This window comes from Pygocentrus nattereri, chromosome 2 (genome assembly GCF_015220715.1).
Source record: "Pygocentrus nattereri isolate fPygNat1 chromosome 2, fPygNat1.pri, whole genome shotgun sequence".
NCBI classification, from domain to species: Eukaryota; Metazoa; Chordata; class Actinopteri; order Characiformes; family Serrasalmidae; genus Pygocentrus; species Pygocentrus nattereri.
The window spans coordinates 8,342,734-8,358,042 of record NC_051212.1 but is presented as its reverse complement, the minus strand read 5'-3'; the positions used below and the strand labels follow the sequence as shown (position 1 = coordinate 8,358,042).

General features: G+C 42.6%; 1 protein-coding gene across 1 annotated transcript in view; it reads right to left on the bottom strand.

Annotated features, from left to right (window-relative positions):
• Positions 1-9,682, bottom strand: part of LOC108441957 (phospholipid phosphatase 3-like) — a 31,656-nt gene extending 21,974 nt beyond the window's left edge. The window contains exon 1 of the mRNA XM_017721753.2: positions 9,319-9,682. Coding sequence (XP_017577242.1) covers positions 9,319-9,454 — 136 coding nt within the window. The 5' untranslated portion in view covers positions 9,455-9,682. The remainder of the gene's footprint in view (positions 1-9,318) is intronic.
• Positions 9,683-15,309: the final 5,627 nt, after the last annotated feature.

The window sequence follows — 15,309 nt, the reverse complement described above, 5'->3', positions numbered from 1 at the left end:
AAGCCAAATTATTTCAGTCTACTTTCAGCTTCCCGCCTCCAGCACTACGTTCACGCCTCTGGATTTAGTTTAGAAACATGTTCTGAACAAACACGTTCCGCACTTTGGACTAAAATCTCAGCTGTTCTTTCTGGCACAGCAGCTTTCTTATAGCAAAAGTCCAAAACATTTCAGCAAGGCTGCAAAACGTGAGGTGAATTAACCTCCCTTCCACCAGCGCGGGACCCACAAGCCACTCTAATAGCAGTTGCTGTTCAGCAATTCACACACACACACACACACACACACACACACATTTTCCACTCCCCCTTGGTGGGATAAGTGTGTGTACATGTGTTTGAGGGCTGTGTGCACACATGAGGTCGTTGGGACTGTGTGGTTTGGGTTGAGTTTGTGTGCTCTCAGTCTAGACTGAAAATCACCTGCAATAAAACTCGTATATCACAGGTTCTTAAAATACCCCCCTCCACCAAATTAACATGTAACCCTGTTCAAGTCCAGATCTCAGACAGACGTTCATATGTGTTCAAGGTTTAAGGTTCTCCTGAAGTTGGAAGTTTTCAGTACTGCACGGCAGTTAAAGGCCCAGTCCCATTTCTTCTTTTTACCCCTACCCCTCGTGTTCGAGCATCACCCTCTTGTTGAAATCTTGCTCTACAAAGTGGGGCCCTCAAATAAAAAGAGCATTATTTCATTAACAGCTAGTAGCGATGCTCTGTAGGTGACCCTGCCCGTCCTCAGTGACAGCAGAGAAGGGAAAGAAGTTCAGCTCCTCACTGCTGGGCTTTAGTTACATTTAGGGCAACATATGCCTTCAAGGTGTGGGGGGGGGGGATTATTTATTATTGCCCACCCCTAATTCTTTGGTGAAGTGAGGCTGAATTCAGATATTCACCAGCTTCTTGTTTGAATTTTCCCGTTCCACCATAAATGGAGCAGCAGTTACATTCTGGTGCTTCAGGAGTCAACCAGACTATTTAAGGTGGAACGGGAAAATTTGACAAAGAACCTGGTGAATATCTGACTTCAGATTCATGTTCACTGCAGTGTCTGATCCATTCATTCCAGCGCAACACACACCAACACATCACCACCACATCAGTGTTACTGCAGTGCTGAGAATGACCCACCACCCAAATAATACCTGCTCTGTGAGGGTCCATGGGGGTCCTGACCACTGAAGAACAGGGTAACAGAGTATCAGAGAAACAGATGGACTCCAGTCTGTAACTGTAGAACTATTAAGTGCAGCTATACAGTAAGTGGAGCTGATAAGATGGACAATGAGCATAGAAACGAGGAGGCGGTCAGAATGTTAGGCCTGATTACTATTCCCAATTTTTGAAAGAAGCTGCTGCTACTCTAAACAGCAATTCGTCTCTCCACAGTGACGACCAGCTTGAGTGTTACACGGTGGGGCAGGCAGCTCTGGTAAGCTGCTTCAGAATAAGCAGCACAGCAGCCAACGTGGCTACAAAGCCGATTAGCAGCCCTTAAATCTGCAGAGAATTTATTTCAAACAGACATTTATGCATGTAGCGTTTAATCACCGTGTCACCTTAAATTCTCAAGTCACATCAGACTAGTTATTAAATATAACAGCTAGTGGCTGGACACCAAGGCCAAGAGCTGCAAATGCTGATCTGGTATTTTTTACATTTATGGCATTTGGCTGACGCTCTTATCCAGAGCGACTTACAATTTGATCAGTTTACACAGGTAGGCCAAGGTGGCGTTAGGAGTCTTGCCCAAGGACTCTTATTGGTATAGTGTAGGGGGCTTTTCCAGGCAGAGGATTGAACCCCGGTCTACAGCATAGAAGGCAGAGGTGTTACCCACTACACTAACCAACTACCAGTCTGGTCTCTGTACCTTCAGTAGATTGAAAACAATCCAGAATATACTCCACACATTAGCCCCGGAGGGATATTCCATGAGGAATTCTGAGTCAGACTAGCTCAAACTTAAACCTGCCCAAATTTGAGGGCCATTCATTTTGGTCCCAGGAACACAGTGTGAAATATTTAAAGTCTGTATGACACTAAAACTGCCTGATACGTTCAACATTCAGCAAAGTCTGACTGAAAAAACTATATACAAATATTAATTCACGGCTTGAAAACTGCTGACCAGACCTGTCTGAGAACTGCTACTGGATGTAGCCTAATATTGTAAAGAGCAGTGATTCTTACGAGCGTGACTGGCATCCCTCAGTCCAGCATTCCCTTGAAACAGGCCCTACATATGCGGGTGGTGTAGACCCTGCTGTGTCCACATTACCCATATAACATATACACGGCCACGTCTTAAAGAAGGTAGGTTTCTTATTCATGTTACTGGTGGATGAGCGTCCAGGGCCTGCTGGTGTGGCTGGTTTACATCAAAATAAGACTTTTGGCCAGAATCTCACTACAGACAGGTTAACCTACCTACTAGAGAAAACACAGATTTAGGTTCCCTGGGGCTTTAAATTCTCCACATAACTGTTTGCTTGATATTCTCAGAAGCCTTTTCCCATCAGTTTGTGTTCTGCTGTAGTAGAAGACAAGGAGAGGCTGGATGAGTGTGTGTAAGCGCTCGGCTGACTGGCTGCATAGATGGAGGACTGCAATTACCTCAGTGCTTCTGCTACTTCCGCCGTGTGGTCACTGCCCTCTGACCACATCAGCGGCCAGCCACACACTGCCTGCTTGTAGTCAGGCAATCACTGCGGCCAGCTGAAGCACACTGTGGCCATGACTTGCCCACGAACATATAATAAACAAACAAATAAATAAATAAAACCAGTTCTCAAGACACACACACACACACACACACACACACACACACACACACACACACACACACATATATAAAACTTCATATCTCCAAAATTGTAATTTTGTAGGAGAAGGAAAAAACCTACATTACTTTTAATGTAAGTCAATGGAACCAGACGTCTTTCCAAGTTATTTTAGGTCATTTCTTTTAGTCCATTCGTCATGAAATTTGCACACAATGTAAAGGGTAACATGCATCTTCAAATTCTGTCAAAAAACGAAAAACATCAAAAACGGGGATACAAGGTTTTCTTCTGACAACAGCGAGACACACACACACACACACACACACACGAATAAAAGAGAACTGTAGACCCTCATAATTATCATCCTCCAGAATCCTGATGATGAGCTATAATCTTACCACCCACTGGGGTTCTGAGTAATTACTGGTTACTCCATGTACTGCTTCAGTTAGACGGCTTCCTGGCCATTGATAAGATAATCTAGGTAATCAAAGCAATCTAGAGAGGCCTGCGCAGGCGATCCAGGAAAGACAGCATGCGGTAGAACAGTTAGATTCAAAGGGCTTTAAAGATGGAATGAAAAATCAGAAGAAATAAATCACCATTTCAGGACAGTTACCACTTGGCATTGATCCCTGCTATGAAAATAGTACACATGGAGTAAAATTCCTTCCTTCCTACGTCTTCATTTTTCTCTCCGAGTTTCTGAGCTAGCTAGGCGATTTCACTGGACGACAGGATGGGGGGTAAAACATGACAAAGCAAAAGTCACCGCATTTGGATGGAAGATTAGAGGAAAATGGGAATTTTGTTTTCCAGGATCATGCGTGTTATGATAAATCATGCTCAAAATGACCAGGTACATGAAGGAACAAGGTCAACTTTGAATGCATGTCGACTTTAAATCATGCAGTCTAGGCACCATGTGATGCAACACTACTACAGACCGAACAGCAGCATGAGAAGCAGCTCAGTGCAGTGCAGATCAAACTCAACGTCAGAATATGTTCCACATTTCATTCACAGTGCCAGCTATTAAATTCGTTAATAACTTTAGTACTTTATCTTAACTTCTTCCTTTTCCTAAACGGGTCAATATTACTTCAAATTGAATTTCTCACTTTATTTTGTAAACAAAATAGTTTGATGTAGTATTTTAACGCATACCGTTGAAAAAACACCATTCACTCACCAGTTCTTACAGTCCACATAGGGAAGCTAAGCAACAAAAACAGCTTGTTTTTTCACTGTTTTTGTGATGTCACACAATCACATTTACACACATCTGTCTAATCAGACTGCTGCAGTTTAGCCCCGCCCACCACACTGAAGTTATAAAGGCGGTTGCAACCTGAGCGGCCAATCAAAACAGGGTGTATTTACATGCCTTAGGAACAACACCAGCCTGCTTAATTCTAAGGGACAAAGGACAAAGCTGGAAAATAGTCATGTTAAAATGAATGAATGACTGTTTTTGGTACATAAAGCCACGCAGACATAAAGTGGAGCTCACAGGGAAAATAGTAGAACACAAGAACAATATAGGAGAGCGGCATTTTAACAGTACACTAAAGGGAATTCCACAGGATCGTAAGTGTTAACCAGACGGGAAGGTCTTCATTAGGGGGTGTAATGATACACACACGTTCAGGCTTAGTTTAATTTTAGATTCTGACTTCAAGGTTTAAATTACTCTTTGATGTTTTAAGTGTTAACCTCTCGCTACAAAAGACCTCCAACTATACACAGCGGACTGCGAAATAAATAACTGCATCAGGACCTCCAAAATCACGACCCCTTTAACTGACTCCAGAATCCAAGCTGGCATTTTAATGGAAGAATAAGCCCCTCCCCATTCCCCGCCCCTTCCCCACCCACCTTAACCTAAGGCTATGTTCACATTACCAGGTTGAAGTGGCACAAATCCGAGTCATCTGCGCTAATGTGACTCAGATCTGAGTCTTTCAGGGCTGTGTGGACACGCAAATCCGATCTTTTCGAATCTGGCCTGAGCCACTTTAGCTACGTTCACATCACAAGCCTCATTGCTCCGATCCGGCTTCTTAGAAAACAGGACATGAATTCCGATCTGAGCTTCTGACCTTAAGAATTAAGCTTGCATGACCACAATTCGGATACGTATCTGATCCAGGACCACACATGAAAGTGGCTCAGGTCGGATTTGAAAAGATCAGATTTGTGTCCACACAGCCCTGAAAACAGAGTCACATTCGGGCAAAAAAATCGGATTTGAGCAATGAGGCTTGTAATGTGAACGCAACCTAATAGGATGCACCCGATGCCTCGTTCAGATAACTGGATAAAAATGTTGATACTCGGTTTCGAATTCTGATTTTTATCCAATACTTTTGAAGCTGTTTTGACCAAATCTGCAGCAGCCTACAACACACCTGTTATCATTCAGTACTGCTAAAACAACAGCGACGCGCTTGTATCTTGTAGTCATACTGCCCAGCACTAGGAGGCCTATAAACCCTTATAATATGATGTGATGGTAAGCAAAGAACTGATCCCAGAGTAAGCAGTTCTTGGCAGAAATCCCACTGCCTCAAACAATGAAGTCAGCTGAGTTTCCCGTTGCGACAGAGGGAACGGGAATGTAATGAAATCCGCTAAATCTCTCCTGGAACTTGAAAAGCATCCAAATTCAGATCACGCTGCCTAAAATACACCACTTAAACCATCTGACGTGTTCTTGTTTATCCTTATGATTACCACTAACAGCAATGCGATCCTCTGCTGACCACAGCGCAACAACTCCTGGTGTAGCAGGCTGTGCTGAGGATCTGGGCTGGCGATTAGAATCTCAACTTAGCTCGTGAACTTCATTCTCCAATGGGATGAGCCCTTCAGCTATTTCTGATATCCAAAGATCTACGTTTTCATTTAACTAAAAATGGACCGACAGGAAAATATATTAAAGCTAAGAATAAAAACCAAACACTGAAGGTTTATCATGTATTTACTGCCCGCAGCGTAAGAGTTTTTTGGACCCGTCAATCATTTTTCTTTTAGATTTCTGGATAAACCGTAAAGATGCTGTACAAAAGTCAAAACTCCAAAGGAAAGTGTTTCGACTCACGTCTAACTCTACTTTCCAAAAATAAGCAGCTTTAATAAAGGCTTAGCTCCGCCCACACTTGGCACAGTTACATCACGTCACACATCACTGAAAATCTGGCAACCTGTAGATTCTAACAAGAATACCAAACCATGTCCAGGTAGTTTGGAATAACTCCAGCATTCCGACAAATACGGCATGTTTTCTGAGATGTGACCGGCTGAGAGCGCTGAGGCCGATTCGCTACATTCAGAACCAAAACCTTTGCTTCTTCGTTCATGAAATTTTACATGTTCATTCTCTAAAGACATTAGCCAGATAAACAAACTGGAGCTCTGTTATTTCTGGATGTGGTCTGAGGAACCAGTTCACTGGAGAAGAGCGTTATGCTTGGAAGACTTGAAGATGGAAGAAGAGAACAACCTGCAACAAGCTGGACAGACACAATCAGAGGAATCATGAAGCAGCCAATCAGAAGCCTGAAGACACAAAGTGAAGAACCACTGGAGAAACATGATCCGTATGTTCACCAAGGAGTCATAATAATAACTACAACAACAAGAAAAAGAAGATGAAGAAGGAGAAGAAGAAGAGAAAGAAGAAGAAGCAAAAGAAGATGGAGAAGGAGAAGAAAGAGAAGAAAAGAAGAAGAAAGACGAAGAAGGAAAAGAAGAAGGAGATGGAGAAGGAGAAGAAAGAGAAGAAAATAAGAAGAAGGAAAAGAAGAAGGAGATGGAGAAGAAAGAAGAAAGAAAAGAAGAAAGAAGAAGAAGGAAAAGAAGAAGGAGATGGAGAAGGAGAAGAAAGAAGAAAGAAAAGAAGAAAAAAGAAGAAGAAGAACAAAAAGAAGAAGGAGAAGGAAAAGAAAGAAAAGAAGGAGAAGAGAAGGAAAATAAAAGGAGAAAGAAAAGAAGGAAAAGAAGAGGGAGATGGAGAAGGAGAAGGAAGAGAAGGAAGAGAAGAAAGAAAAGAAGGTGAAGAAGGAAAAGAAGAAGAAAAAGAAGAGAGAGATGGAGAAGGAGAAGAAAGAGAAGGAAGAAGAAGGAAAAGAAAAAGGAAAAGCAGAGGGAGATGGAGAAGGAGAAGAAAAAGAGGAAGAAGAAGGAAAGGAAGGAGAAGGATAAGAAGAAGCACACAGGCTTCAGAGTCACAGACTGAACTACAGCTCCAGTCCTGAGATGCAACGTCTCTGCTGCTCAGTTTGGTGTTTCTCACTGTGACCCACCACATTCAGTTCAATGAAGTGCCTGAGTGCTCAACAGCTAAGCAGCTGCCAGGTCTGCTACACTGGGGACGGTGCCGTGATGAACTGAGGCCTTCCAGGACTGCGGCTGCAGCTGGAGATCCCAGCCCTACAGTTATGTAATCGTACAGATCCGTCATCGTGACAATGAAGTGACGGGTGAGCAAAACCACCCAATGGAAGCCTAAAACGCAACTGGACACCAGGAAAACATCATAAATCTAAGGAACAACAGATTTTTTCCATAAGCACTATTCAAGCACACCGAAAAATGAAAGAACTCTGGTCGTCTTTCCAAAAAGATGAAATAGACAAAGAAAAAAAGACTTCTATATGAAATAATGAAGGTTCTGTTGATGTTGTTGGTGCAATATACACAGAATCATGAGTACAATCAAATGTTCTACATGAAAGCCTACACCATCAGCATGGCTTGATGTGGTTGTGAAAGATTATCTCCTTTAATACCATCAAAGGCATAACAAATGCCTTTTTAGAGGTGTGCACTGTTAATTCATAAAAGCTCTGAGAGCTCCTCCACCAGCGGAGAAGGATTCATTCCATCCCACACATGGCATGTGTCTCTAATCAGCGGGAGGATGTGACACCAGGTGGGTTCCTGGGTTCTCCGAATAAAACTGCTGCTCTAGAATCTACTGTCTGTATCGATGTTGGAAAAGCTGATTCTAGATCAGCACCGCATTAAGAAGTCTTAAGAGTGTGATCCATAGGTGTACCATTTGGTCTGGGTACTGGAGAGAAGAGAACGTACGAAAAACATAAAACCAAGAAGGACTGAAAGCCAGATCATTCAGAAAGCTCTGAGTGGACACCATCAGTCTAAATAAAGACCAAAAAGTGCTTCCATTCAACATTTCTTCATATTCAGTAGACCAAACTCTTAATGCTCCTATCATATCGCTGTAGTCAGAAGAAAACCTTGTATCGCCAAAACGGAAACTTTACAGAAAAGGGGAAAAACCTTCTTTACTTTCAATGTAAGTCAATGGAACCAGACGTTTTTTCCAAGTCATTTTGGGCCGTTTCTTTTGGTCCGTTCATCATGAAATTTACACACAATGTAAAGGCCAAAAGGTACTTTCAAATTATACCAAAAACTGAAAAACATCAAAAATGGAGATACAAGGTTTTCAACCAACAACAGCGATATGCAGGTAAAAAAGGGAAGTCTAAAACCATCTTCCAGTGTATTTTTCCTGCTGTAATGAAACTTTAGATGAAATAACCAAAAAAAACAAAAACAAGTCCAAGATCTTCTTATAGAACTGAAGTAGAACTTCTTTGAACAACCAGTGAAGTTTGTTTGATTCAATTCCTCATTTTGGACGTTTTTGGTCTAAAATAAAATGCTATAGCTCCAACGTGAGAGCTGCATGCAATATTAAAGCAGAGGAACTAGATTGGGAAAACTTAGATGCCTCTCCTCACAACTACACTTGAGAAGCATTAGAAACAAAGTCCATCAAAAAGACCCTTAAATACACTGCGTGGCCAAAAGTTTGTGGACACCTACTTTTCAATGTTACATCCAAGACTGACAATATAAAAAAAAGGACTCTTTGCTGAATTAACAGCCTCTACTGTTCTGGAAAGGCTTTGCACTAGATGCTGATACATTGCTGTGAGGATTTGATTGCATTTGGTCAAAAGAGCTTTAGTGAGGTCCGGTACTGACGTTGGATGATCAGTTCCGGATCACTCCAACTCATCAGCTCATCCCAAAGGAACTGGATGGAGCTCCATCACTCCAGAGAAGTTCCACTCGCAGGTCAACAGAGTCTTCATTATTTCACATAAAAGTGCTCCACAGCCCAGTGATGGGGGGATTATACTCCTCCAGGCATGTTGACCTGTCTCGGGTACAGCTACTACAGAGCGACCTCTTCTTTTCTCAGTGCTTTTCTATGGAGATCACAGAAGTGCATTGAGTTCTGGATCCAGGGGTCCATCTGAATTCAACAGAAGGGATGTCCACAAACTTTTGGCCATATAGTGTGCATTACAGTGAGTGGAAGGAGCTGTTGAACATAAGAAAACTGGCTTTTTTGCAGGGATATTCAGACTCACAGTGGGAGTCACTCACTAGACTATTTAAACAGCTGTTCAGTGATCATGACAGCAGCTACCACAGACAACAAATGGAGAGCTTTCAGCTCCATAGAGACTCGGGAAGGAGGTGAAACTCACCAAGGAAGAGACAGAAGAGGTCCAGGAAGATGAGCACCTTCCTCTGGCTGTTGTCTTTGCCCTCGGTGGGGGTTAAAGCTGAGCTGCCGTTTCTGCTCTCCGCCGCCATCACCTTCTCCCCCAGCAGGCGCTGCATTCCGGCTGGCTAGCTCTCCGCTTTCCCTCCTTCCCTGCTACTGAGAGAAGCAGATGGACAGGGCAGCCAAACCAGGCTTGACTCGGTGAAAAAGGGAAGGGGCAAAAAGTTAAAGTCTGCAATCAGGTCTCGGGATGGAGAGAAAGAGGAGCTACAAGAAAGTCTGCAGAGCTTCTCTGAACTTCTGTGAATCTGGTGGAGCCCTTCACTTCACTTTCAACAGAGTCGTCTCCCCTTCTCCCCTTCTCCTCCAGCCCCTCCTCCCCTTCGCCCCTTCTCCTTCAGCCCCTCCTCCCCTTCTCCTTCAGCCCCTCCTCCCCTTCTCCTCCAGCCCCTCCTCCCCTTCTCACTTTCCCTCCCTCTCCAAGTGGAGTCTGGCCGTCCAGCCTTATCAAGTCAGCAGGCTTACAGAGCAGTTGATCTCAGAATGGATCCCAAGCCTGAGGCATTTGAATGTAAAAGGCCTCACTGCTCTCTATGTGTTTTAATGCTAAGTGCCCCCCTACTGCTTTCTCTCTTTGCCCTTCTTTCTGAATGCGGACCACAGTGGGCCTCCGTAGGTGGTCCCTGTTTTCCCTTTACATGGTAAAACGGTTCTTCAGACTGATGGAGCATGTGCTGTAGATGGTTCTACATAGAACCTTTTTGAAAAGTTTTCTTATATTGTTGCGATGCCCAGCTTGTTACAATAGAAGAACCCTTTCTGGTGTCACATAGAATAAAGAAAATGGTTCTATATAGAGCCAAGGACACTCAAAGAACCCTTTACATGGTAAAATTGTTCTTTAGATTGATGGAGAATGTGCTGTAGATGGTTCTACATAGAACCTTTTTGAAAATGGTTCTTATATTGTTGCGATGCCAAGCTTGTTACAATAGAAGAACCCTTTCTGGTGTCATATAGAATAAAGAAAATAGATTTTTATTTAGAGCCAAGAACACTCAAAGAACCCTTTGCATGGTGCAATTGTTCTTCAGATTGATGGAGAATGTGCTGTAGATGGTTCTACATAGAACCTTTTTGAAAATGGTTCTTATATTGTTGCGATGCCAAGCTTGTTACAATAGAAGAACCCTTTCTGGTGTCATATAGAATAAAGAAAATAGATTTTTATTTAGAGCCAAGAACACTCAAAGAACCCTTTGCATGGTGCAATTGTTCTTCAGATTGATGGAGGATGTGCTGTAGATGGTTCTTCATAGAAAAGGGTTCTTGTGTTGCCGACCGTCCATGACTGAGGTGTCCTTGAGCAAGACACCTAACCCCCAACTGCTCCCCGGGCGCTGGGGATTGGGCTGCCCACCACTCCGGGCAAGTGTGCTCACTGCCCCCTAGTGTGTGTGTATTCACTAGTGTGTATGTGGTGTTTCACTTCACGGATGGGTTAAATGCGGAGGTGGAATTTCCTCATTGTGGGACTTATAAGGGTCACTTAATCTTAAGTACTTAACAGGGTTTTTACAGTTTGTTACTTATTACTATAGACAATATATATATTTAAAATACTAAACATAAAAAATAAGCTAAAACAAACTATCCTTCATAAAAATATTAACAATATAAAATATTATAAATAAATAAAAAGCTCTTTACATTGCAATGATATTTTGTCCGAAATCCATGTGGAGTTTTGCACATGAGGTACTGGTTTATATCACACATGGGATGGTGAGGAGGACAATACAAACAACTTAAATACAAAGCTCAGAGTGCCTCCTTAACACACTTGGGGTGAAGCAGCCGGTCACTGAAGGAGCTGCCCAGTGCTGTCAGAGTCATATATGGGGTGGGAGCTGCTCTCTGGCGTGGATGCTAGTCTGATGAAAGGAGAGCACAGAGAGCCCTACTGTGAGGCGTGAAGGTGAACAGAACAATAACACAGTAAAACAGCTGCACATTCGTCAAGCAAAGCATCCGATAAGATTAAGAGATACTTTTTAAATCCTACCCGTCCGTGAACACACACACGCTAGGGGGCAGCGAGTACACTTGCCCGAGCGGTGGGCAGCCCTATCCACGGCACCTGGGGAGCAGTTGGGGGTTAGGTGTCTTGCTCAAGGACACCTCAATCATGGACTGTCGGCACTGGGGATTGAACCGACGACCTTCCGGTCACAAGGCCGGTTCCCTAACCTCCAGCCCACGACTGCCACAGAGTCGCAGCATGAATAAAAATCAGACATGGGGCTTCAGAAAGTGTTTTTGTCGGTTTGCTTGGAGAGGAACATCGGTACATTTGTGAATATCTGTATGTTTGTATCAGTGCTGGTTGTGGATGTAACAGTACAAGTTACGCTTCATTGCACTGTATTGTATTGTACCAAATTGTCGCTCACATATTAGCATGGGGGGGGTTACAGCATTGGATATGAACACTATGGACCACAGCGCTTGTTTCAAATATCGCTTCTTTAACGAAAAACGTGCTAATAAACTGAACATGGAAACGTCATCATATCAGCAAAAGGCTCATTTTCAGCCTCTCCTCATTTGGGCCCTATCGGAAAACGCAATGAATCGAGTCATCGCTGTATCGCATCAGATCACATTTGGAGTGGTCTGAATCAAAGCACCCCCTCGTGCTATCTTTTTAGATACGTGTCCATGTTAACAGTGCCGTCTGTGCTGAAGATCACAGTCTATAACTGAAGTTTGGCACATCTTCACTACATTCATACATGCTTAACGAGGCCTTCCCAGACTCGAAAAAGACATCCTGCACATCCTTTTACGCTCTACGATGTGCTTTTCAAGTAACGAACACTTCTAAAGATGGTTCTTCACGAGTTCTTCAGTAAAGAAAGTGGATCTATACAGAGCCAAGAGCACTCACAGAGCCCTTTGCATGATTCAGCAGTTCGTCGCATGGTGAAACGGTTCTTTAGAACAACGGAGAACATGCCGTAGACGGTTCTTTCTTGAAAAGGCGCTTCTATTGTTACGATGTCAACCTGGTAACCGAGGGACTCCTCTAACCACATACAGCACACATTTACACACGTTCTGTCAGTCTGAGGAACCATTTAAACGATGCGAAGAACCACTTCATGATGCAAAGAACCGTTTAATCATGCAGAGAGTTATTTGAGTGTTCATGGTTTCCTTACTAAAGAACACTTGAAGGACCCTCTTTTTAAGAGCGAACATCTTCAACATCTGCTTGAACTTAAGCAAGTCAGGTTCACCTGCTCTTTATTTCAAGTTTTGCCCTGCTGGATTTTGGATTTCTTGCACCCCCTAGTGGTGATTTCTGTAATGTGGTAAGGATCAGGATCAACACCACCAGAGCATGAAGGCACTGAGCATGCAGATGCATCCAGAGAGCGCTGGGCATAGTTTAGACGCGCTTCAGGGGATTTGATTGTACACCCCAAAAAATATTTAAGCGCAAAAGTTAAAACGAATGCATTTTAATTACGTCAAATTTTCCATTTTCAATTTAAATGAATCCAATGTAAAAATGGTGCTTGTAGGACTTATGCAGTTCCTTTACATCACATTTCTCTATTTCTAAAGAGTTAATAGTAACTGGTGTTCACAGCACAATTAGACTGTTCCACTCACCAGCCACTTTATTAGGTACAGTAAAAGGTTGGACCCCCTTTTGCCTTCAGAACTGCCTTAATTCTTCATGTCACACTTTCAACAAGGTGTTGGAAACGTTCCTCAGAGTTTTTGGTTGGTTGTTTGAGTTCCTGTTGCCTTTCTATCATCTTGAACCAGTCTGCCCATTCTCCTCTGACCTCTCACATCAACAAGGCATTTTCATCCACACAACTGACCGCTCACTGGATGTTTCCTCTTTTTCTGATCATTCTCTGTAAACCCTGGAGATGGTTGTGTGTGAAAATCCCAGCAGATCAGCAGTTTCTGAAATACTCAGACCAGCCCGTCTGGTACCAACAACCACGCCACGTTCAAAGTCCCTTAAATCCCCTTTCTTCCCCGTTCTGATGCTCGGTCTGCACTTCAGCAAGTCGTCTTGACCACCTCTACATGCCTAAATGCATTGAGTTGCAGACGTATGATTGGCTGATTAGCTATTTGTGTTAACAAGCAATTGAACAGGGTGTATTATTAGGTGTACCTAATAAAGTGGCTGGTGAGTGTATATTGAATGCCAATACCGGTCAAATTCACAAACATTTACTGTCATCCAAACTGTATTAAACAGTATCTGCTGAGGCAAACATGTAAACATTAAAGTCTAAAGTGAAAGAAATAAACAGAACTTTAAAGACTGCTTTACAATTTCTGGTCACTCCCAACTGAGCTAATAATTGTGCACAACATTCCTACTGAGGTGCAGCCAGAGAACTTGTAAAGCGGCTCTGGTGCAGCTCGCATGTTGACCATCATGCCAGTTGGCAGCTAATGCCATCGGTCACTCCATGCCACACTAACATGTCGAGATCACCTACAGCTACAAAAACCAAGAACTGTTGAATATTAATGGAATACAACTTTATATACTGGTTCACATTAAATCACCGCTGTTTTATATAATCTACCTTTTGTACCCGTTACCATGACAGCAGACCAAGCTAGTTCGCTGGTGTTTGTCTAGTTTCTCTCAAAATAAGCAAAATGAAACAATTTGGTCAAAAACATTAAAAACACAGTGAAGTTAATGCGCATCACTGATTCATTGCAGTTGAATAACTAGGGATGGCAGGAGACTGAAAATAAAATTAGCCGTTTCATGTCCACCATGCCGGCTGAAGCCATTTGCTGGTTGGTGTTTTTCCTGTTACTATTGCACACGCGCACTGACTCCTAATAAGATTTAGTGGAGAAATCTAGCAGGTCTTATACAACTCAGTTAAATCAGTTTGGGATTTATCCAAAGTGGGTTGCTTCTAATTAATATAAAGTAAGTATAAGCAGTGGTGGACAGTAACTGAGTAACTGAGTAAATGTAATTAGTTTCTGTACTTTAGTATTTTTGGTGTATCTGTACTGAAGTTTCTCCGTTCTGGGCGACTTTTTCCTTTCACTCCACTACATTTCAGAGTCTAATATCCGACTTTTTCCTCCTACATTTTGAGAAATCTGTCGTTCCTTTTGGTTTCTGTGTGAATAAAAACGTAACATGTCTAAACGAAAGAAGCGCAAAGCCAGAGCACCAATCAGGGCCCAGCGGTCACTTTGTTCAGAGCTGGTTTTGACCTGTTGGTCATACCGACCCAGTGCAGCACGCGGTTCAACGTCAGCGCAGCAGCGTAAAACTTTGGGAGAGTCTGTTCAACATAAATGATGAACTAACCTAACTTTGTGTAAATAGAGCTCAATATAGAAATATGTCCACATATGCAGTCGAGACTGACGCGGCTTTTTTCTGAATTTCTACAAACACCGTTTCATTTTATAGTAAATGAGTTTGGGCTGGTTTATGTTTATGAACAGACGCCTACAGATCAACATAGTAAAGGAGCTCATCTGTGATCCTGAGTTTAAAGCCAGTTTTTATTCAACTTAAACTTGGAACTAAGTTGTAAATAAATCTGAAACTGAAACTTTGCTTGTGTGTAAAAAGTGATTTCAGAGCCACTCGGTTCTCCCTGATGGAAACTGTTTACCTTCAGTGTTTTGTGCTTCTGATCATTTTAATAGACGTCAGCGTCACTAATTAATGACGTTCTATTAAAAGACTGGTTTACCAAGAGAGACGCTGGAGGACTTTCACCTGAAATGAGTTCATGAAGCCAGTCTGGTTATAAAAATGATAACAGGACCAGATCAGAGCCAGAATTACTCTTTTAGTACTTTTACTTTATACTTAAGTACATTTGAAGGGAAATACTTTAGTACTTTTACTCAAGTGGAGGTCTAAATGGAGGAACTTCTACTTTTA